General features: G+C 32.7%; 3 protein-coding genes and 1 long non-coding RNA gene across 5 annotated transcripts; 2 read left to right on the top strand and 2 right to left on the bottom strand.

The window, feature by feature from the left end:
- Positions 1 to 200: 200 nt before the first annotated feature.
- LOC112126373 lies at positions 201 to 3,365 on the top strand. The gene is made up of 4 exons (XR_002909935.1): positions 201 to 291; positions 411 to 556; positions 2,904 to 3,078; positions 3,148 to 3,365. It is a non-coding gene; the product is annotated as an uncharacterized LOC112126373 (long non-coding RNA).
- LOC106667075 (rab3 GTPase-activating protein non-catalytic subunit) lies at positions 1,787 to 9,332 on the bottom strand. Its single transcript, XM_014394750.2, has 24 exons — positions 9,050 to 9,332; positions 7,536 to 7,685; positions 7,399 to 7,480; positions 7,215 to 7,341; positions 6,945 to 7,146; positions 6,563 to 6,890; positions 6,405 to 6,488; positions 6,216 to 6,344; positions 5,963 to 6,148; positions 5,739 to 5,879; positions 5,450 to 5,679; positions 5,143 to 5,297; positions 4,868 to 5,081; positions 4,610 to 4,810; positions 4,421 to 4,552; positions 4,271 to 4,370; positions 4,117 to 4,214; positions 3,676 to 4,053; positions 3,432 to 3,613; positions 3,143 to 3,373; positions 2,950 to 3,090; positions 2,697 to 2,840; positions 2,482 to 2,637; positions 1,787 to 2,425 (listed from the first exon to the last, which is right to left on the bottom strand). The coding sequence occupies exons 1-24, from the start codon at positions 9,138 to 9,140 to the stop codon at positions 2,288 to 2,290; spliced, it is 4,020 nt and encodes a 1,339-aa protein (XP_014250236.1). The 5' UTR covers positions 9,141 to 9,332; the 3' UTR covers positions 1,787 to 2,287.
- A 1,848-nt stretch (positions 9,333 to 11,180) lies between these two features.
- Positions 11,181 to 13,738, top strand: LOC106667076 (coiled-coil domain-containing protein 134-like). The gene is made up of 5 exons (XM_014394753.2): positions 11,181 to 11,534; positions 12,832 to 12,953; positions 13,009 to 13,096; positions 13,153 to 13,331; positions 13,395 to 13,738. The coding sequence occupies exons 1-5, from the start codon at positions 11,417 to 11,419 to the stop codon at positions 13,566 to 13,568; spliced, it is 681 nt and encodes a 226-aa protein (XP_014250239.1). The 5' UTR covers positions 11,181 to 11,416; the 3' UTR covers positions 13,569 to 13,738.
- Positions 13,739 to 13,967: 229 nt separating this feature from the next.
- On the bottom strand, positions 13,968 to 20,298 carry LOC106667065 (acylglycerol kinase, mitochondrial). 2 transcript variants are annotated; one of them, XM_014394726.2, is made up of 8 exons: positions 20,013 to 20,298; positions 17,223 to 17,342; positions 16,995 to 17,166; positions 16,716 to 16,919; positions 16,323 to 16,653; positions 16,053 to 16,202; positions 15,856 to 15,998; positions 13,968 to 14,089 (listed from the first exon to the last, which is right to left on the bottom strand). In XM_014394726.2, exons 1-8 carry the CDS (start codon positions 20,120 to 20,122, stop codon positions 13,991 to 13,993), a joined length of 1,329 nt encoding a protein of 442 aa, XP_014250212.1. In that variant the 5' UTR covers positions 20,123 to 20,298; the 3' UTR covers positions 13,968 to 13,990. The 2 variants fall into 2 exon arrangements, with proteins under 2 accessions (XP_014250212.1, XP_014250213.1); XM_014394727.2 differs by having other exon boundaries at positions 16,053 to 16,199; positions 20,013 to 20,293.
- Between the last annotated feature and the right edge of the window lie 1,800 nt (positions 20,299 to 22,098).

Below are 22,098 nucleotides of genomic sequence, written 5' to 3'. Positions count from 1 at the left end.
AATCGGTTGTATGGAAACCTATCTAAACTGCAATACAAGCCTTACTTTGTACAAAAATAAAAGAACGTGTGGAAACACTATGTGCAGAGAATAGTGAATAGTAGTTAAATGTTCGTGTTAAGTTAAAACTATAAAAGAAAACAGTTTCTTATAGTTGTTTAATGGACATATTTATTTGACATGTGATTAAAAAAAGAAACAAGGGAAAAATACTATTTTAAATAAAAAGTGACTTAATTCTAATAAAAGTAGTACATAGTATATATTATTTATAGGGCAAACAAACATCAGGTGAGCATCACTAGCCGTCTGTTTTTTTTGTTTTTTTTACATGCTAACCTCTCAAAAATGACTCATTAAATTACTATTAAAAGAACTTGAAAACTCACAAAGATTTTCACACTTCCTAGCTTCTGCTACTAGCGATGGGAGCCTGCCCCTGGCTGTAATACCCAGACAGTGAGTAGTGAAATAGAGGAACCCCCGCAGTATCATGGTTAAGAGACGGCAGACCATGCCCCCTGAAAGCATGCTGCAGTTCCCCAGCAAGATAGCTGTAAGTGCATGTCCATTGTGGTACTGTATATTCCGATGTCAATTTGCTTTTGCCACCCAAAACAAGACAAGTCTGATCACTCCCCCAGTGAACTTTATATTCCTCAGGATAGGTTTAAATAGTACATTCACGCTAATAAATTACTTTCATTTTCCAGGCAACATACTCTCACCCAATACTTTCATTATACCCCACCAAGATATTCCTCGGAGTGGGGTATAATCCTCTGATTCCGCCTAATAATTTACTGTCACACCATACATAAACAAAATATGCTCAAAGCTTAATCTTTTGGTGCATTACGAGTAGCACACTCTCTTTTCTACCTACAACTTACAAATGTCCATTGTAAGCCTAGTATGACCTGGTACATATGGTCCTTTCCCTTCTCGACCATGGACCAGTGTTTATCTGCAATAATATGCAGAAGTCCCATTTATCTTTTACATTATTCTTCATAATTTTACATCTCTGCCTTATTAAGAAGAAATGCTGTATCTTCTATTTTGAAAGTTTTGAGAAATTTAGCTTTGAAGTTTTCAATGCTGAATGTCCTCACTTAAGGTGCCGGATTTTTTAAAGGTTTGAACCTAGGACTCTAACTTCACTTTTTTATAATCCTGAAAGCTTTTTGTACAATAATTTATAACTTATTTTATCAACTCACTCTTATTTTATGCATTTTTTTAATATAAAAAAAAGGTTGTTACGTTAACTTTAACTGGTAAAATTTTGTGATAATTACTAACAAAAAAGAACAACTGAAAAGAAAGTGTTCTTTTATAAATATACATTTTTGTTTAATTATTATAATTTCTTTAACAACGCAATAGTAACAACACATAATGAATCATATATTTAAATTATAGCTCTGAATTTCCATTTTCTTTGTTCAATCCAATGCTACTCTCCCCTAACTGAAATATTTTATGAAGGAAAAGAGTTTTTGTGGCATAAAACAAGTATAAAATACAAAAAGTGGCGCATGCGTTAATTATATCTAGTGTCAAGATTTTTGATTAAAATAGTAGAAATACGGTTCCAAAATGTTTTGAGCTGTATACATAATATTTATTAGTGGATCCATAGGGGATTTTTTCATGAGTTGTAAAACCCTACTGAGCGAATCCGTGAATATTATGAAGTTTTTTCCTGTTTTTTATATATTTTACTCAGTGTGAGTGTAGTTCTTATATAGTTCTAGTTCTAATAGAAAAAGAAATTCAAAAATCAACAATAAACTGTTTATTTACATAAATTAAAAATTTTGATAAACACATTTATTCTATAACATTGAAACAGTACCTCTTTTTAAATATAAAATTTAACTTTGGTTGATTATATAAATAAATATCTCTCTAATATATTTATTTATAACAGCTAATGTTAACTGTATTTACAAATCTTGAGATGTATGAAAATAAATTTTGGATGATTCCATTTCCTAAATTATAACAACAAGTATTTCTATGAGGACAAAACTGTTGACAATATTTCATTAAAATTTCTCGAGAAACTATTTAATATTGTTGTATTATTCATTTTTATGTAAGACAGGAAATATTTAAGAATAATTATTTGGAAGCTAGAAATAGGCATTATTATATTTGTTGAAATTCATGTTAAAGAGATGAAATGATTGGCACAAGCTAAAACCATAAGACCTTATTTTGTTCTTTTTAACTTTAGTAGACCAATAGTTTTATCATTTACACTCACCCATATTTTATTTTAATCTGCTAAAGGTTGAAGAGCCTCTGCTAACAGCATAGCAAATTTATAATCAGGACTAGATTCTGGCAACAGGTTAATGACCAGAGTAGCTAGCTGTGAGATATCTTTTATATCACAAACCCCTTTTGCCTCGGCCTAAAAAAGTAACTTGCATACAATCTTCTACAAGTTCTTTACTCAGAGTGAGTTACCTGATTTCCTATCCAAGTAGTCAACGAAGGGCTTAAGTTTGCTATTCTCTCTTTCACAAGTTTGCTAGAATTGTTGAGAATAGTTTTCATTCTTTCGCCCACTAGCACAAGCAACAAAGATCCCAAAGTTTCTTTTTCAGTCACAGAAGATACCACCTGTGTCAAATACAATGATAAAAAATAAATAAATGTTGATAGTTTTTAATTACAAGTACCTCTCTCGCCAATGTATCACAGTTATTGTTGTACAAGTTGACAACTTGCTGAATCCTAAGTGGCTCAGCTGGTAATGCCCAGTCATTTGCAAGAGAGAAACAATGGCCAATCCACACCATAATTTCTTGCACATTAGGTACTCCCTTTGTAAACAAGAGTATAATAATTAACAATTTATTTTCATTGTATTTATCAAATTAATTCAGATAAAGTTGGACAGACAAACAGAATAAACATGAAAATAAGACTTACATCTTCAGAAAGGTTGGTTTCAATAGCTGATTTTATAACTTTGATCAAAAATGAAGTTCTTGCTTCCTCGATTTTTGGATCTGGGCTCGGACTCATGATGTTTGCTTTTGATTTTATGTCTACCCAAAGGTAAGTCTCTTCCTAAATATAAAGACATTAAGAAACACTTTTTTTTTTAAATATTTATACTTACAATAGAGTGAAATAAAGTTGTGACAGGCTTAAACTGACGGATTGGAAAAGATGCTAAGAACCAGAGTGCTTTTGCACATTGTTTCTGAATGTTTACAATCTTCAAATTTGGCTTTCCTTGAGCAATTGCTATTTCAGCAAGAGATGGTTGAGTTTCCGAAGTCCACAATCCTTCGCGTGAGACAAGGTGTTTTTCATCATTGTAGTCTAAATTTGTGCTGGACAAATAAGCCTAAAAATACAGTTAGTAAAATATGATCAATAAGTTTTTTTTATTCCTGTTTTGTTACCTCTATATAAATTTCAAAATATTCTAAAAGATATTTAAGAAAATGTTTAACGTTTTTGTCACTCATGTTGAGATGCTGTTTGCAAAGCCTTTCCTTTGGAAGTTTGCCTATTTTGTGCAATAATTTCACGGAATTTTCAAAATGAATCTTCAAATGAACATTCCATATTATGGAGCATAATCCTGCAAATTTATCAAATACTGGTTAAAAACAAGCCAAAAATATATATTACACCAAAACTGACCCAGCTGTAAAAGGTGTGAAGTGATGGATTTTAGAAAATGTAGTGCTGTTGCAAGCAATTCTGTATTGTCGGGGTTTTTAACCCACGTCAATAAATATTCACAGGTTACATTTGCTAATAAAGGCCCTGTTGCTAAACTATAAGGAAAATATTCCCTTAAGTGTGAAAATTGGTCTAACAGTCCTTGTTCGTATTCAGTTGTTGTTTTCGCTTCTTCAGATTCCTCAACTGCTGGACGAAATCCCTCACTCACTCCAGTGAAAGTGTTTGTATTATTTACTAAAGCCTCTGCCTCAGTAGGAGTTGCAGCCTTGACGAGCCATTCTGGTGGAAATCCACAAGAACTGACCCACTTAGCAACTGATTCAGCTACCAAACCTTTTAACCAGTTTAAATTATTAAATAATAAAAAATGCAAGATGACAGAACTAAGAAATTTACCAGGGCCTTTTGTAAGGATATTATAAAGTGATATATCTGGTTTTGTAAAGTCAAGCGAGGGTACATTGTTTTGTGTCAGCTTCAATTTGGGTTTGCAACTGAAAAATTCCTAAACTTTTGAACAAAAGCCTTGAAGACATTTTAAAGTAATTACCTGAGGACTGAATGCAAAACCGCTACTGCCTCAACTTGACTCATCAGCTGAGCCCATAAACATGATTCTCTCGATAAAATTTCCCAGTCTCCATCATCATCTGTAATATATGTTTATGTACTTTTTTTTTAATTTTTAATGTTTAATTACCTGACGCCTTCTCTTCAGTAGATAAATACACTGCTCGTGCTATCACTGTCATTGTTAGAGCATTGTTTAAATTCTGACTTTCAACAATGCAACTTCTAACTTTGTTCCACCAATGAAGAGTGTCTTTCAAAGCTAGAAATATTATTAGTATTTTTTCTGATCATAAATAAAAAATTCATTAATTCTTACCAACTAGAGATGTGATGGCTTGAAGAATTTGCATGAAAAGGCATATTTCAGATCTTATATTTTCTCCTAATGGTTTTTTAAGCCAGTAACTAACCGTGGCATACATTAATGATTCTAATTCAATCCCACTGTTTTCAACATATTCTTTCCATTCACAGATAGATAAACTACCATATAGAACACAATGACATAGGACTTCTCCTAAAATTTCAAAGACAGTTGTCATTTTTCCTAAATTTATTATTTTGACTATAATACCTATTACGGCTAAATCATCAACAGAGGTTTTTGGTGAAAATGGTAGAGGTGGTTCCTTCTGATATGAATGCAAAAAGCTATGGAGGAATATTGGAAACCTGTCTTCTTTGTGTTTAAAATGTACTACCATTTTTGCTCGACTAAGAGGAAAATTTGTCATAGAAAATACTTTTTGGATGTCAGTTTCAGAAAGACGCAGCATCCTTGAAAGTTCCTAAAATAATTGATGTCAGGCTGGGTTGAATTTTCATTGTTTCAAACCACATAATCAATACCTTTTCATCTTCTGTCGGTGACTCAGGAACAACTGTGTTGTACTCAGGAGGGGCGTCTAAAAGATTTACAGTAGTCATGTAGAAATTTACCAGTTTTTGTAAATTACAACAAGCAAGCCAGCCCTTGGTATCAATTTCCATATCTCCCTCTGTCTCTAAAACATAAATTAAAAAAAAATTATTTATATTTTTTAATAAAAAATTAAATAAATTAAAAAAATTAACAATACATTTGAAAACCGTTATTGATTAACAACTGAAAATTGTTATAGCATGTTATGCATAGTTACTTTTTATCAAGGAATACCTGAAGGAGTAACTTTTTCCAAAAAAATGTCAATTATAGATTGCATCAGTTCTGGAGACATATTTTTGGACAACATGGCTGACTCAAGCACTTGAAGACGAACTTCATCTGTAGTGAGCTGATCACAGAAATCAAGACATTCTTTTGAATGAATTTCTCTCTTCGAGAGAAGCAATCGCTTTATGTGTCTCAAAATATGGGCATCTTTCGATTTTACATTATTTTGGGTGCTGCAATCAAAGATTTATTTTAAACTACTGTCTATTTCTATAGTAAAACATGGAATTACCTCAAAATTGCATGAAACGGTATTATTATCTTAGTGATTTCCCCCTTATTATCTAAAAACACAGATGGGTGCTGACTAATATTTGCGGTTTTCATAGAAATACTGTTAGTGCCCATAAGACCATATTTAATGTAAAGTAATCTATAAAATAAAATAGTCCACAATTATTAACTAATTATAACTAAATATAAATATTTATAACTTATAAATAGAAATATTTTTACCGTCCATTTTTTGAGGCTTGAAACGTTACTAATTTTGGCCCTTGTTGAAGAGCCCAGACCTCAACAATTCCTTTTTTTGGAGCATAAATGGCTAGACACAAAGCTTTTCTACATGATAATATATTGTCTTCATCCTCATCAATAGACAAAAAACTACATTGGGCATCTCTATATCCCTTCCACATCCTGAGATTAATTTACAATTTTAAGAATTTTATACTTTATAATTAAAATTATTTTTTATAAGAAATACCTAAGGGCTAATCCAGATGAGTTATCCACCAGGATTACTCTGCCAAGTGCATCACAAACAGCACTCAAGTTCTTTTGGGGAGAAATATAAACCCTCTCACCTTTCCGGAGTTTATCGCACAGACCATATCTATAATTACAGTATGGCTAGTATAGCATAAACAGAAATGTCTTAAAGTTTTATAAATACCTGCAAGACATGGACTCTGGAGGCTCGATGGGTGGTTTTTCTTTAGACTTTTCTTCAACCCTCTTACTACCAACTAACCAAGTCCTGAAATATAACAGTTTATACTCTCAGAAATGTAATCCAAAAAGGGCAAAAAATAGCAATAACAACTAACTAACGGGACAGCACTGCCAATTGCCGATTTCAATTTTGAAGCAACAGCCTTAGCCACATCTGAAAGGACAGGTCCAGTTGTCCCTTCTGTGATACAATGCCATGCAAAATATGGTGAACTGCCAGCAGCAAGAATAGTCGATATTTGTGGGGGGCCATTTCTGTACAATGCAGTATACCCACCCCGTACAGAGGCTGTTGTTAGATGGGTGAACATGTTCGCAGAGCTTGAACCCAAGACACAGACATCGGAAACCACCTCTTGCTCTGGCAAACTCCATTTTACATGGTCCAGAGGAGGTGCATCAATTCTTTCCCCACATTTTGCTTGAACTGGTTAAGATATACCAATATAAAACATTGCTTTTTACAAGTCAATAACATTACCTCTAGCAAGCTGATTTCTGCATGCTTTTAAAGTATTGCAAAGGGCAAAACCTTGAACACAACACACGACCTTTCCATAAGATACATGTAACTCCTCTACTTGGGATGACATATTGGGACCGAACGCTGGCTGATAACTTTGGAACTTGAGAGAAACAACTGGCTCATCATGAAGTATTTCAGAAAGTAAAACGCCTCCTCTCTAATTCATATGATTATATTCAACAATGAAAATATTTCAATTTTAAAAACTTTCTAACGATAATTTACCTCAGTATAAAATCTCACAAACCCAGAGGAGAATCCAACAGCAATCGCAGTCCAATCCGCACCACAGTGTGCACTTAATTTGCCTTGTCCAGCCACAGGTAAACACAGCACTGATGTTATCCTCTCACTATATCAAATGCTTATTAATATATTTTCTACTAAAAATAATAAACAATTAAATTACGTGAATTGCTCTCTTATGTCTCCATTCCAAAAACTTGTGTACTTAATTTTAATGTCACTTTCTTCATTAGAAACCCATTTGCCTGAAAATTATCGCTTATAACAGAAAGAGGCCGTGAACAAAGAGATTTAACCTACCTTTAAGTATGAGCAAATTTCTGTCTCTTGCCAGTGCCAAAACTTCACTTGTGGGCGACAACGACACAAAACATTCATCCAACCAGTTTTCTTTATTTTTAGGCTTTGTAATGCCATCAACACTCCAGTTCCAAGAGTCATCATCAAAATCTAATCATGAAAATTATATTTATCTTATATAAAACTAATTCTTATAATGTCAATAATTTTGAAATTTATTTGCATAATAAATACACATAATATAAACACTACACTATACATAATATTGCTTGCAGAGGAGCAGCACATTGTGAACTAATTTTTTAAAGTCTTGGTCATTCTTTATTAAATTTCATTATGTGACTGATTTTCCATTACAGTACAGTTTTCTCAAATAGAAAGATCTTTGTCTTTTGCACTTGGGAAAACAACACATTTTGTTTTTGAAACACTGCAAGTAGTTCCTGAAACCCTACATTTCCATGTGTTAACCAAACATTTTATCTCAAAGGATTTTCTTTTGTAACAGCATTTCTAGCATTCTTTCCCAGACATCCACTAACTGACTGCAATCAAACCCAACTACTTACAAATGGGCTTTTTTTTCAAAAACACCAGCATCCCAAGGGTTCATATAACCTCATAGTTGAAATGCCATCGTTAAAAAGATGATTTGCAAGTAAAGAATCTGTTATGCTCCCTCAAAACCAAAACTCTTTTTTTTAAATGTTAGTTTTGGACAAATAAAAAGCGAATTGCTTCAATCAATTTATTTACACATACTGGCGCATTGTGGCACAAATCTGGCTCCCCTCTTCAGGGCTCGGAGTAATATCAAACCAAAATGAGATGGGCCCTGAAGGCATCTGCGTGAACAAATAAATTTATTGCTAGTTTGTTATTTATTTGTTCAAATCTATCACCAAACCCTTCGGTGCAAGAGAAATTCACACCATTTTAGACCAGAAGATAAGGTGAAGGTCTCATTAACACAAGAATCTCCTTGCTATGTTTGAAAGGAATCAATTTTAGAATCCATACGAGGAAGCAGGAAACTAAGAATTTTCAGAGTCAATGAACTCTGAAAAAATATTGATATCAATGAATCCAACATGTCGATTCCGCAAAGCTACACTGACAGATTTACCAACAGAACTTACACTCTATTGGAGGAAGTGTTTTGGGACTAGTCTCAAAACTGTGAAAGTAATACAAGAACAAGTAATTAGAACTGAAGATGTACTGTAATAACGTACTGTAGAACAAAAGAATCTGCTCTTGAAGGTAACAGAAATAAAATCGAATTTCGACACTGTTGTCAAATCCGAACAGAAACAATTATTTTGATAAAATTACGTTTAAAAAACTACGAAGAAAATATTTAAAGATTGATAAGTGATGAGTTAAACACATTATTATTATTATTATTGTTGTTGTTGGAAAGGTGGGTTGAACTTAACAACTTGACAGTAGAAATTGTTTTTCAATTCTTGTCACAGCCGGAATATTCACTACATAATGATTTAGCTGTTCACCTTCTGTGTCAGAGGTGTCGTTCGAATAGAGACATTTGATAACGTTGTCCAGGTCGGCGATCTGGGCGAACGTCTTAAACTGACAAGTCATTTCGTACAGGCTGCGTTGGTGTTGAACGACGGTCAAACGACCAGGGACGGACTGTTAGCTGACAACTTTTGGTGAAAACATGTCGTTAACATGACATTTCTTGTGAAGTTGACAGCTGTCGGACAGAACGGCGCAACTGGAAACTGGTGTCTCAACAGAGACGTTCCCAACCTTCAACCTACCGATAATTTAATCGACAATTATCAAGCTGTTTCATACGATATTTGCAACATTTTTATCGATGCTATGTATTCGATAGGATCGTGACGTCAAAGACGAAGCGCGAAGACAAGCAATGTTGATTTTGGTATTTAGGATGTCAATGTTCCAAATTTATCTTATATACATACATGTATATGTATGTTATAGTTATAAACTATCTTAGATATAACTAACACTGCATAATAGAAAAAGTGCATAGTTGCACTCTCTCCTCCTCTGGAAGAATGATTGTTTTCTTCTCTCCTCAACCCCTACAATAGTTGTAATTAATTATAAATAAACTTTAAAAAACGCCAATATAGGTATATTAATTATAATTGTATTATATTATTTATTACTTGTACAAATGTACATGTGTAAAGAATATGCAACAAAATAATCAAACTTTTCTCATATTTTTATTTGCTTTCCCTTCTTTTATATTTGTTTTTATATTTCTGTTGTTTAATTAAATTTATTTTATTCCGTCTCATTTCTTTTATATTTGTTTATATATTTCTGTTGTTTAAATAAACTTATATCATTCCTTCTCATTTCCTTCATGTCTTTTTATATATTTATATTGTTTAATTAAATTTATATCATTCTTTCTTATTTCCTTTATATTTGTTTAAGTTCAGTTGTTTAATTATTTTTTTTTAACATTCCTTCTCACTTCTTTTATATTTTTATACATATGTGCATTATGACAATACTTATATTTTATTTGTGTTTTTTATGGTGAATATGTCATGTTATGGGGAATATACATGTATGTATGTTATTGTTATATGTAAATTATTATTTATGATTCAATTATTTACTATTATTTATAAGTTCTTAAAGAATTTGTATTGGGTATATTTACCCATAAATATTGCTTACAACAAATTATCATTTCAATATTGTTAAAGATACAATAAAATTATTAGCCATCTACCAATAGATCATAATTTATCTATATTTGTATTATATGCCCCACCATGAATCATTCTCATATCTGGAAAATAGGTTCCGAATAGTTAATTTTTCTGAATTAAATTCTCAGTTACTTAATGGAGTTCCTCAAGGATTTCACTTAGGGCCACTTTTGTTTCTTGTTTTAATAAATGGCATTTACCCTGTGCATGATAATCTTGTTATTCTTCTCTTTGTTGATGATCTTAAGATTTTTAGACCTGTTTCTTCTTATTTTGACCACTTAATTCTCGATAGTAACTTAAATTCTTTTCATTCTTGTTGTTTAAATGATGTAAATCTTAATACTTCTTAAGATGCAATAATTCTAACAACTATGCTTACTCAGTGCATTAGAGTGAGTACAAACATCCTGTTTTAATACATTTTTTGCATAACTCTTTGTGGTTTTATTGTTTGCGAAAAGTTTTATTTTGAGTTGTAGCTTGTAACCTGATAAATAAATAAACTGTTCATTTGATTACATAAAAACTAGTTAAAAGACAAAAAATGAATACATAGATATAAAAAAATTAAATTGGTATACATTGACAAAAAAAAAAATAATAATAATAATAATATTACTCTGCCTGCATATTTGAGGGTTTTATAGTGCATATAAATCCTAGTCATTACAAACTTAACTTCTGATAACTTGTTTGAGCCTGATATCTCCTACTAGAAGTAGATTAAAATCTGTACACCAATGTATCTATAGCGCATTTCAGACATCATCATCTAATGAATAGCAAGATCAAAATAAAAAGTTATGCTTATTGCCGAATAAGGTATATTATGAAAAACAAAAATGTGACAAAAACACAAATTGACTACCGAAATATGACAACGCGTGACACCAGCAGTTACACCGTGAACCCCACCGAGATGACATGTTTACATTGACAACTGCAGGAAGTTGTCAGTGATATGATTGGGAGTTGATGTGATATTAGCCTTTTAGCCGGTAAACAAGGTGATTAGATTTAGCGAGGATCGAATATTTACTCTGTTGTTTAAACTTTGGCCGCCTGTTTTCACTGTTAGATGTAAGTTTAAACAAACCTACTACATTCGCAGCGACTATTTTGTTATTTTATCCACGTGTGGCACTCAACGAAATGAAATTCTCGGCCAAAACATTCAGCTTCTCGTTTTTCTACCTTCTTTATGCCTTTCTCGAAAGCACTTGTGATGACAACGTGGTCACAAACGACTCTGAAAAGGCAGAAGCTATTTGTATCCTTAATTAAAACATTTTATATTAAAAAAATTCGTTGGTGTATAAAACAAAAAAATTGTCATATTTTTCCTTCTATAAAACCCTCCTAGATGCTTTTTTCATTATTGACAGAAATGTTCTCTTTAATAAAAACGTATGTCTATAAAAAAGCAACTTAATGACTTTTTCATACTTGTATTCATTATCAGCATTAAATTTCCTATAACGATAGAGGTTTTCAGAATTTGTTCTTACCTTCTTTACATGTTGTGTTTCAACAGTCTGTGAATAATTGGGAGTGAGTCCATCTGAGTAAATAAACCTGATTATTTTTTGAAATGTGTAGCAGTTATTCGTCTACCATCCTCAATTTTGGATTAGTTGCTGTGGCCCAATCAATTCGAGAACAGTTTCATTGAGTTCAGCATACAGATAAACTTTTTTTTTTAAATCTCAACTGAAAACCTTAATTAATTGTAATATATTAATTGGTCAAGCGGACCACAAAACTAGTGAATTGAATATAGATAAACGTAGAAAACGATACCTATGATGTTTATTGGTGATATTTGTTCCATTTTTGGATTTTGGATGGTTTGCTGTGGTCCAGTCGTTTTGAGAACAGTTTCATTGATTTCAGTATATAGAAAAACATAGAAAATGCCACCCATGATGATTATGGTGATATTTGTTCCATTTTTGGTTTTTGGATCACAATTTTGTATGGTTTGCTGAGGTCCAATTCATTCGAAAAAAGTTTCATTGGATTCATCGCTCCAAAAAACCTAAACATACACAAATTGGGGAACGTACCTCAAATAGCTTGGGTGTGCTGAATTTTTTCCACTTTTTTGTTTTGGCCCCACTGTGCAACACAGGGTCATTTAGTGTGGTCTCCAATCACGAGTTAGACAGAGCCACAAAGTGATCCTCTGCCGGTTCAACATGAGTTCACTGGCTCACAGGCCAAAACCCATCATCAACAATAAATAAATTAAATTGAGCTTTAGGACTTCTTTAGCTTTTCAGCGTTTTATGTTTGGTCCTGATATTTTTGGCCCATTAATATGAGTTGTGAACATCCAACCAAATGTCGAGGTACCTTATTGTGGAAGACCAGTTTATTTCTTCGCTGCAAAGCTCCATATTGTGGGCCAAGTTGGTGTCTTTTCTTAAAGGGAAGGCTTCAGACTTGGTCTTATTCGCTCTAGATTCGTTATTATTTATTAAGCATAAAATATTACCTTTTGCTAGTTTTAAAAAACATTTTGAATGTAAAATATTCCATATTATGTCCTTATTTATGGATACTAGTTCGTAACCTTTATAAGGCTGAGAGAGCAGAGCAGTTAGCTGCAGTTAAATCATTACTTAAACTTGGAAAAGAAGATAAACAAAAACAGATGGTACAGACCATAGCACAGAAAGTTTTTGAGGTAAACCAAATTGTAAAAAAACTCGTACTCTTTTTTGAACTTTTTTTAAAATCAGGTTATTAAAAAGAGTAAAAAGACCTTGGAAAATGCAAGGTATATACCAGGTGAATCGAATTTCCCTTGGGATGAGAATGTCAGAGATGGTAAGAAATATTTGTATGTTTAAATTGTGAAGTGTAAAACTTATTTGATTTTCCAGCGCTGTCTAACGTCCTGGAAAACACTGCATTTTTTGGTGACATAATTTTGAGACTGCCAGACATCTCTCATGAAGTCCTCAAAGACAACTTAGAGTGGAATTATCTCTTGAAATGGGGACTCTTTTTCACTAAACAGACAGCCCTTGTCGATCAAAAGACACATATAATGCTTACTTTGGTTGTTATTTATTATTATTTTTTTAATACACTAAAAATTACATTAACATGTTTCTCCGTTTAGGTTAACCAGGAGATGAACTACACAGAGAGGCATGTCAATTTCACAAACCCTTTTAGGAAAAAGTCTATTGCTTTAGCAAAGGAAGAAATCCTCTTGACAATGAAGCCAAAGCCCAAAAAGAGGAAAACAATACCTAAAGGTCCACGTCTTTCAAGGAGAACAGATGATCTGTGAAAATGTCAAAGTTTTGGTTTCTTTGATCACTATGTGATTATTCTGTTTTGTTTATACGTGTTTTATCATATAAAACAATCTTGGTGATTTACTATGCTACAAATGTTACTTTATTTGATTTAACCTTATATTTCTGTTATACAATAAAATATATTTCGGTTTTTCATTAGTATGAGTCTATTATTGTTGAACCTAAATTTCCATCGTTCTTTTGACTGCCGACTGATGGTTGAAATAAATAGTCAATAATTTGTTTTTTAAATTTTTTTCTACTGAAAAATGGTTTAAACAGATTGAATAAATAGTATAACAAAATTATAGTTTAATAAAAAATAAAAATAGTTTAACTACAGATTTAATACATGTCATACACATATATACAATTAAAACAACTAACAATCTAAAATAAAAATAAATGTATTTTAATTACAGAATACCTTAACAGAATTAGGTAATATTGTTACTTTAATTGGACGAACTTCATAATCTTCGTTATCTATTGCTATACAATCTTCTTTTTCCTGTCAAATAGAAAACAATTCACAATTTATAACAAACCCATATATGTATTTAGTTGTCATAATTGACCATATTAATTATTTAAATTAATTACAATTTTTATCTAAGGTCTTGGTTGAGATGAAAAAGCTAGTGTCACGAACATTATTAGAACCCACAACCTTCTTCGGATAATGCGCTGCTGTTCTAACCACTTGAGAGCAAGCATGGCTTCTATTCATTCGGAAACCAATTCCTCATCCCTACAACAAAAGTCATGGGTTCGAATCCCGCTCATGACACTAGCTTATTCATCTCAACCAAGACCTTAGATAAAAAGTATAATTAATTTAAATAATTTATAATAAAATTGAAAAAACAGTTGACAAATAAGTTACAATTATTTTAATCAAGTAGTCCAAATGATTGTAAGTAGAACAAAAACCCTTTAAAACATTATTATATTCATCCAAAAATAAAAGTAATTTTATTTTTAAACAGCAAAAGGAAATTTATATATTCTACAAAATTGTGAAATCTAGAGTTGAGATCTATGATAGGTTGTTAAAAACATTCTCTTGTCTTTTAATATTATATCATTAAAATGATTTTCAAGGTTTCTAATGGTTAATTAATGCAGTGATTCCCAAACTGGGTGCCACGGCCATGCTACAAGGGCGTCATGAAATTTTCTATAAAATATTTTATATAAACTAAACCCCTCTTTATAAAACCCTAAAAACTCATAATATGTGGTCTGGTGTGACGTAAGTGTTAAAAAAAACATTTTCTTTATCGTGCCAACGTTCGATCTTTATTGAGATTATCTTCAGGGCCTGGGATTTGTAAACATTGCTTGAATTTTACAAAATACACGTGGGATGTGGAAAAAAAATTATGAATTTACACAATGCTAGAAAATTTTAGATTAAATTTTTTTTTTAAATTTATGCAAATGCTAGACAATTTTAGATTTAAAAAAAGAATGAATTTATACAATGCTAGAAAATTTTAGATTAATTTTTTTTAAATTTATACATTGCTAGAAAAGTTTAGATTCAATCAAAGTGTTTGTTTTCCATGTAGATGTGTCATTCTTGAGTTGTGTTGATAGTGCTAGTGAGATATTGCTGTTTTATGTATATATACATTGGATTTTAAAGGGTGGGGAAGGAAGTCAGGATAGAAAGACATTTTTATATGAGGAGTCGGCTTCTTTGAGGTGAAAGGAGCCAACCATGGGAAAAAACGTGGGTAATGGTTCAGCCTGAGTATCCTTTCAGGATTATATAGACGGGGATAATTAGAGAAAGGAAAGCCAAACTGTTGAAGAATTAGACTATGTAGAAATGTTTTATGTGTGGAATGTGATGATTGTTTTATATGTTATATGTTTAGTGTGATGTGATGATATATGTATGTTATTGATATTGAATTTGATTAATGATAATGCTGCAACTGAGTTTATATGTGTCTGTTATGTAATTGATGGATGTACAGTAACTGATTTCTCTGTTGATGTAAACCATTTCTAAAAAGTTATAGAACAAAACAAACATAAACGTATCTTTTTATAAATGGTTTACATCAACAGAGATAAACACAGCATCAACTACAGAACAAGCACTTGTAAACTCAGTCGCAGCTATGCCAATCAAAATGTTGGCACGATAAAGGAAATGCTTTTCTAAAACCTATGCCACACCAGACCGCATCTCACGATATTCAAATAATCATCGACTAACGGTCACTAAACACCACACATAATAATTAATATTTAAATATTTACCTTGGAACGGTAATTGACTTTCTCTAAAAGTGGAGTTATTTCAACTTGTTTTGCTTCTAGTTCGTCGACCACAACTGAGTCATTTTCTTGCAACAATTTGAGACCATCGGACAAAAGTTGGCCTTGATGGTCAACTACTGGACCTTTAACGAAAAAATAATAAATAAACAGTCAATTATCTGATTAATTGGCCTTACCAATTTTCAGTGTGATTTTTGGAATATTACTAATCTCATTTGATATGCTCGTTGTCAAGTACAAGTCTGATGTTTTAACAACCTTCTCCTCCATAACAGAACAGTGCTCATTATTTATCTTTGTGTAATCAACTGCTGGCTCGACTGCTACTTAAAAAAATAGTATGATAAAATTACTAAATTTAAAATTAAAGGTTTTATCCTACAAATTAAATTCTGATTCATACTGAAAACAGAGTGGTTGGAGACAATAATAATTATGAGATTTACTTTGTGTCATGAGCCTTCGGTTTTTCAATGAAGAAAAATTCCACCATTTTGATGCATTTGGTACAGGCTCAGGCTTAATGACGACCAGGTCTGGCCTATATTTGTAGCATTTGTTGCAGCCTGCACAAGGAGGTGAGAACCTCAATCTGGCCTGGATGAGTCCACGGTTGCTTGTTGTGTGAACTGAAGAGCCATGGAAGACAAGGGTGGCAAACTGTCCCAGTGGGCCTAGGTACCAAAAGTTCTCTGCTTGCCTGCGCAGCTCTCTGCGTAATCCCCATTCCAGAGTGCCAACTCCATATACAGGCTTTGGGTTTGACTCTTCAGCTTTCTAAAATAAAAATTTAGACATAATAAATAAATTGTTTTGTAATATTAAATGAATAATGTTACATCTAATGGTTCTATCCTGAAGACATCAATAGGTTTTGTGTTTCCTTTAATAATTGCCATTGTAGCCTGAGCCATTTTTTCGACTTTGTTGGAATCGTCTCTCTCAAAGAGAATCGAGGCTAGAGAATTTCTCTGTCCTAATGGCAAAACACCAATTGGTATCTTACACAGCTCACCATTACTCCTCATCAGTCCAGTAACAGCCTAAATCAATTAACCAGAAAACTTAAATAAATAAAAAATAAAAAAATAAAAAATGAATTAAAAAAAGTTTCTTACTTCAGATAAAGTTCCATCTCCACCGGCAATGACCAAAGCATCTGTCCTTGGATCAATTTTATCCACTAAATTTCTGGCATGTCCTTCTTTTTCAGTCTCTAATATAGAAACATATACACCAGAAAGGTACAACAAGGGTGCACAGTAGCTCTCAAACTGTTTTTTAGCTCTCCTAGAATTTATTGTTATTATTTCTTCTGTTATTTTATGAAAATTAATCAACTGAACTTCTTATTAGCAGCAGGGTTGAGAATGACTGTGATCCTCCTGACTTTGTGCTCTTTCCCCACTGGAGCATCACCATACTTCAAAGCACTCTCACAGTATGCTCTCATCAAACATGACACCCTAAAACCACATAAAAGGCAAACATTAAGATCTTATCATAAAATTGATTTATAATGTGATAATAATGATGTGATTATAAGAATTTATCATAAATCGAATAAGTAATCAATTCTACACTTGATACATTGAATAGGATCATCATTATCATAATAATCATAATTCCTCATTTACATGTGTATTCTGTCAACCCCCACCCACTTCTTCAAATAAACATGCAAACTGCTAGTAAAATTAATAAGAATATAAATTTTATAACTATCATATTATTATTTCTTTTTTGTATGACTGCTAATGGGCAGGAACCTATATACAAGTACCTGTATATCTAGTTATTTATATAAGTTAGTTTAGCTAAACTAAAATGTATAACAATGGTATAAAGTTTTCTATAAAATAAAAAAAAATAAAAAAAACAGGTTTTTTATTTATTTAGAAATCTCTATATATACAAAACAGGTTTTGTCAATTTGTAATTTTCACTTCTCCCTCTGTCTCCGCTTTATTGAAGTGGTTATACCTTATCCTTCACATTCACAAAGGATATGTATGTCTTGTTCCTCCTGACAGAGTCCATCTTCTTTAAGTGGTAGTTAAGAGGGCAGAGGTCAATATAGAGATCTATACTATTTTCCTCAAATCCTACCTGCTGATAGAGAGAGAGAGAGAGAGAGAGAGAGAGAGAGAGAGAGAGAGAGAGAGAGAGAGAGAGAGAGAGAGAGAGAGAGAAGTAAGTTCATTTGCCTTCCTTGTATTTGTAAATCTCTTAGCTTGTCTCAGGCCTGGTGTTTTCTTTCTCAAGCCATTATTCCAGGCTCCAACTTTAGCACACTCTCTGATGCACATAGTTGTTCTGGTCCCATTGGTAAGGAGGCTGTCTCTTCTTTGTTTTTTCACACAGTCACAACACTAACACTAATGCTAGTGCTGCATCCAAAAGACACATGCCACGAGAATCCAGTCTATGCTGAGACTCAATAGAGGGATTAAGGAGCCCGGTTTTAAGGCCATCATCAATTATGGTGACATGGCAGGTTCTCGGGTTGGGATTGTGTAGAAAGGGCTCAGGAAATAGGGTTTAGGCTGGATCGAGATGTTGGTGTGAAATTTTTAGAATTGGGAATGGATCAGTTTGTTAATATAAAGAGAGTTGAGGTCATTTTGGTGTATTACGGAGCTCTGATATTTGTCTGAAGGCTTTCTATTAGAAGGATTGTATGTTCTATGGTATGGCAGGACCCCACAGTTCCACTCCATATGTCCAAAGTAGTCACAGTAAAGTCTTCTATCAGGTTAGTTAGTGTTGAAGTCAAGAAAGATTTCAACCCTATTAGTCTTTATCATTTTTCCAAGTCTTTTATTAAGTTTTGTCTCTTAGATCTTGTGTGGAGATTCCATGTCAGTCTGCTGTCTATGTGTAGTTTTAAGTGTTTGATTGAAATGGAAATCGGTATTGCTTTGTCATTGGTATGCAGTGGTTTGTCTTTGTTTTGCACTAGTCTTCACTAGTTTTGCTCAAGGTGTTCTTGCATGTTGGAGATGGCTAGGATAGGGCTGGAAAAAAATTAAGGCTTCATCTTTTATAGTTCTTCTAGGTTTAACTTCCTCCTAGTGAATGGTACAAGAGATGTTTTCTTAGGGCCAATGTTTAAGCCCATTTCCTCATAACAACAATTTTTAGGGTGTTTTGCATCTGACTTGATAGTGTCTTTTCTCTTTATGATTGTTACCAGCTCATCTGCATCACCTATGGCATGGTATTAAGTCGTTAAGCTCTGAGATTAGAACTTCTACATCACAAAAGTACCCTACCTTTGAGTGCTATTTGTTAAGCCAGATAAGAAAGTTCAATGCATTTTATTCTCATGAGCCACTTTGGGCTTTATTCCGCTCTTTATTTATTCTCACCTATGCACACACCTATGTATGTATTCTTTTAAATTACACCATTGTAGTGAAACAGGCAGAGGGAGCCAGGCCACCTCGGTGCGAGAGACAGCACCACACGAGTACCTCTCACAGTTCTGATGACTATATGGTTGAGAATTGAGGGCAGGCACAGTGCAGAGGGATGCAGCTCCAGCATCGCTCACTAATTCGTGCCTCATTAGGTGAGGTCATTATCACCTCATAGGTCTGCTTATCTGACATCTTAGAATTGCTAATACCCAGCTGGTAGTAGAAGGGAACTCTTTCTTTACACTCCCTCTTACGAGGTGCGAAGAACATTGTCATCTGTTAATTACCAATGACAAGGAAGTTCCATACAAAAATTCTACCAAGCAAGAAGAAACCTTGCCATTGTACCATACCAAGTAAATTTACTTTTTAGTTTTCGTTAAATTTGACAGTTATGTCTTTTACAAAATAATTTATTTTGCTTTTGAAATCATATGTTATTTCTTGATTGTGCTTTTGAATTTTATAAGCCACATGGCTACAGACCAAATTGAGCTAATGATACTGGCTACTTTTTTTTCTGACAGAACAACAAACTTGTTTAGTATAAAAGCTAAACAAATTTTATATAAGAATTACTTGCTACAATGTTAAAATTAGGTAAATAAAACCTGAAAGTTTATATTTGAAACTTGTTTTTGAAGTTTTTATATTTGCATATCCAGTATATGTAGCGCAATTTGTTATGAAAATAAAAATTAAAGAAAACTGTACCTATACTGATCTACGGCATAGTCAACTCCGTAAAAGACGACCCCTGTCGCGAAGAGACTCTTCTTCCAGTTGTTTCTCACCACTTTAACCAAATTGGCAATTTTGCCCATTTCGGAAGTGTTTTTTCTTTTAACTTTTGTACAATTTTCGTTTCCAACTTCAACGGAAAGGCCAAAATAAATGCATAAGGTTTGAATTTGGAATTTAAACGAGCTACAAAGTGAAAATAGTTTGACAAGTAACCACACGCGTAGACTTCCCCTAATCGAATATCACCATGCGTGCCTTGAGAAGTTCGGCCTTGCCAGACCGGCCGCTGGGCAGAGGCATCACAAACATTTCTGGTGAGGGGAAATTTCATAATAAATAAGAAACAGGAATGACAAATCTTTTTTTAAGTGAATAAACTAAAAATTGCAACGGTAAATCTTTTTATAAGAATCATATTGAAAAACCACAGATTTATATTATGAACTTTGGTTTTGGATCTGTACTCAAAATCACTCTATAAAATAATGAAAAACATGTAAAAATAGGACGATAGATTATTATTTAATAGAGTATTTCCAAACAGACAATAAATCTGTGACTACACAAAAACAAATATTTTATAGCGACAATACACTATTTACATTCTAAGCACTTTTACTGATACTTGTTTCTTATCCCTAAGCGAATATAGATCATTATACTATTCAGAAATGTTTAAGGCATTACATATTTATTTTTCTATTAAATGTTATTTTTGAAATATTATTGCACTGATTTATATAAGTTCAAATCTGCACATGTATGTTCATGCACATGTTCTCACAGTCAACCGGTTTCAGCTTTTGCAATTTACCATAAATTACTAACAGGCCTTGAGAATCGCCTAAACAGGTGTTGGCAGTTTGGGGTCAGACCTCAGTATTATCCGACAAGTCGCTGATGTTCGAAGGACTGACAGCTAGATCCTCTCAGCCCCAACAAATCAGGTCCTAAAACCAAACCCATTCATACTCATCTTAAATACATTTTTTTTTATTTACATGCTATTCATTCAGTTAGGAGTACTCAATATTCCTCCATAACCATTTTCACCTATTAGATGACTAACTTAATTGAGGGTTGATGAGTATTCCGCTATCGAAAACATACACGGGCTTTGGCCCAAAAGTAAGAGTCTATTTCAACCTTGCATGGCCTATTCTTAATCGGATGAAGATGACCCCCTCTTCTGAGTCAAATCTTCCGAGTGTAACTTTGATTTTTAATTATTTTAATGGTTATATAAATTCTGATTCTAATTTATATGTCTGTGAAGTCTTTTCCTGGAAAAATGTACAGCCACTTTGGAAAGTAGTTTGACTTCCATGGCTTGTCACATGTTTCAGCACTTTCCTATCAGGGGATAAGTTTATTACTTTCTTCCATACACAATAGATCTAGTTAGGACCAGGGATCCAGGATTAAAAAGTAATTTAGATTCCAGGTTGAAAGAAAAGGTTTCAAAAAGATAATGCAAAAGAAGCTGATTGCCTAGCGAAGGACACGGTAAAGGAAAAATATTCCTCATTGTGTAACTCATAAGAATTATAACATTTCTAACACTAGGAAAAGACTCCAAACCAACTAACAGGTTTAAAATATCTTTCTAGTTCAAAGCATACAAAATTTGATGTGTAGAGTTGTATCAATCATAACGTCTGTGTAATATATAATAAGGTTGTTATAAGGTATGCTAGATGATGAACCTATAGTTCGATCATCACCAATCACTTTGTCTGCCTATTTTCACTGATTTTGTCATTCATTTCACCACTTTAAGTTTTGAGTTTTGAAGTTCGTTAAAAATATTTTTTAGACCTTTACTATTAAATTCTGGAAGATAGAAAACGGTTATGCATGAAATAAATAAATATAGGTGCAGAGAGGTTAAAGAAAATGGTACAAATGTATCTAAATATATATTTCAAAAATATCAATATTTAACAGTTAACAATAAACCTTATGTCAATATAAAAATAATAAAAATGCCCTTACCGAACTCCAAAGTATATAAATCAATATGAATTAAGTTTCATATTTAAAACAATAATTTTAA

Source organism: Cimex lectularius, unplaced genomic scaffold, assembly GCF_000648675.2.
Source record: "Cimex lectularius strain Harlan isolate CLEC.00 unplaced genomic scaffold, Clec_2.1 scaffold97, whole genome shotgun sequence".
NCBI classification, from domain to species: Eukaryota; Metazoa; Arthropoda; class Insecta; order Hemiptera; family Cimicidae; genus Cimex; species Cimex lectularius.
This window is presented reverse-complemented; position numbering and strand designations above follow the sequence as displayed.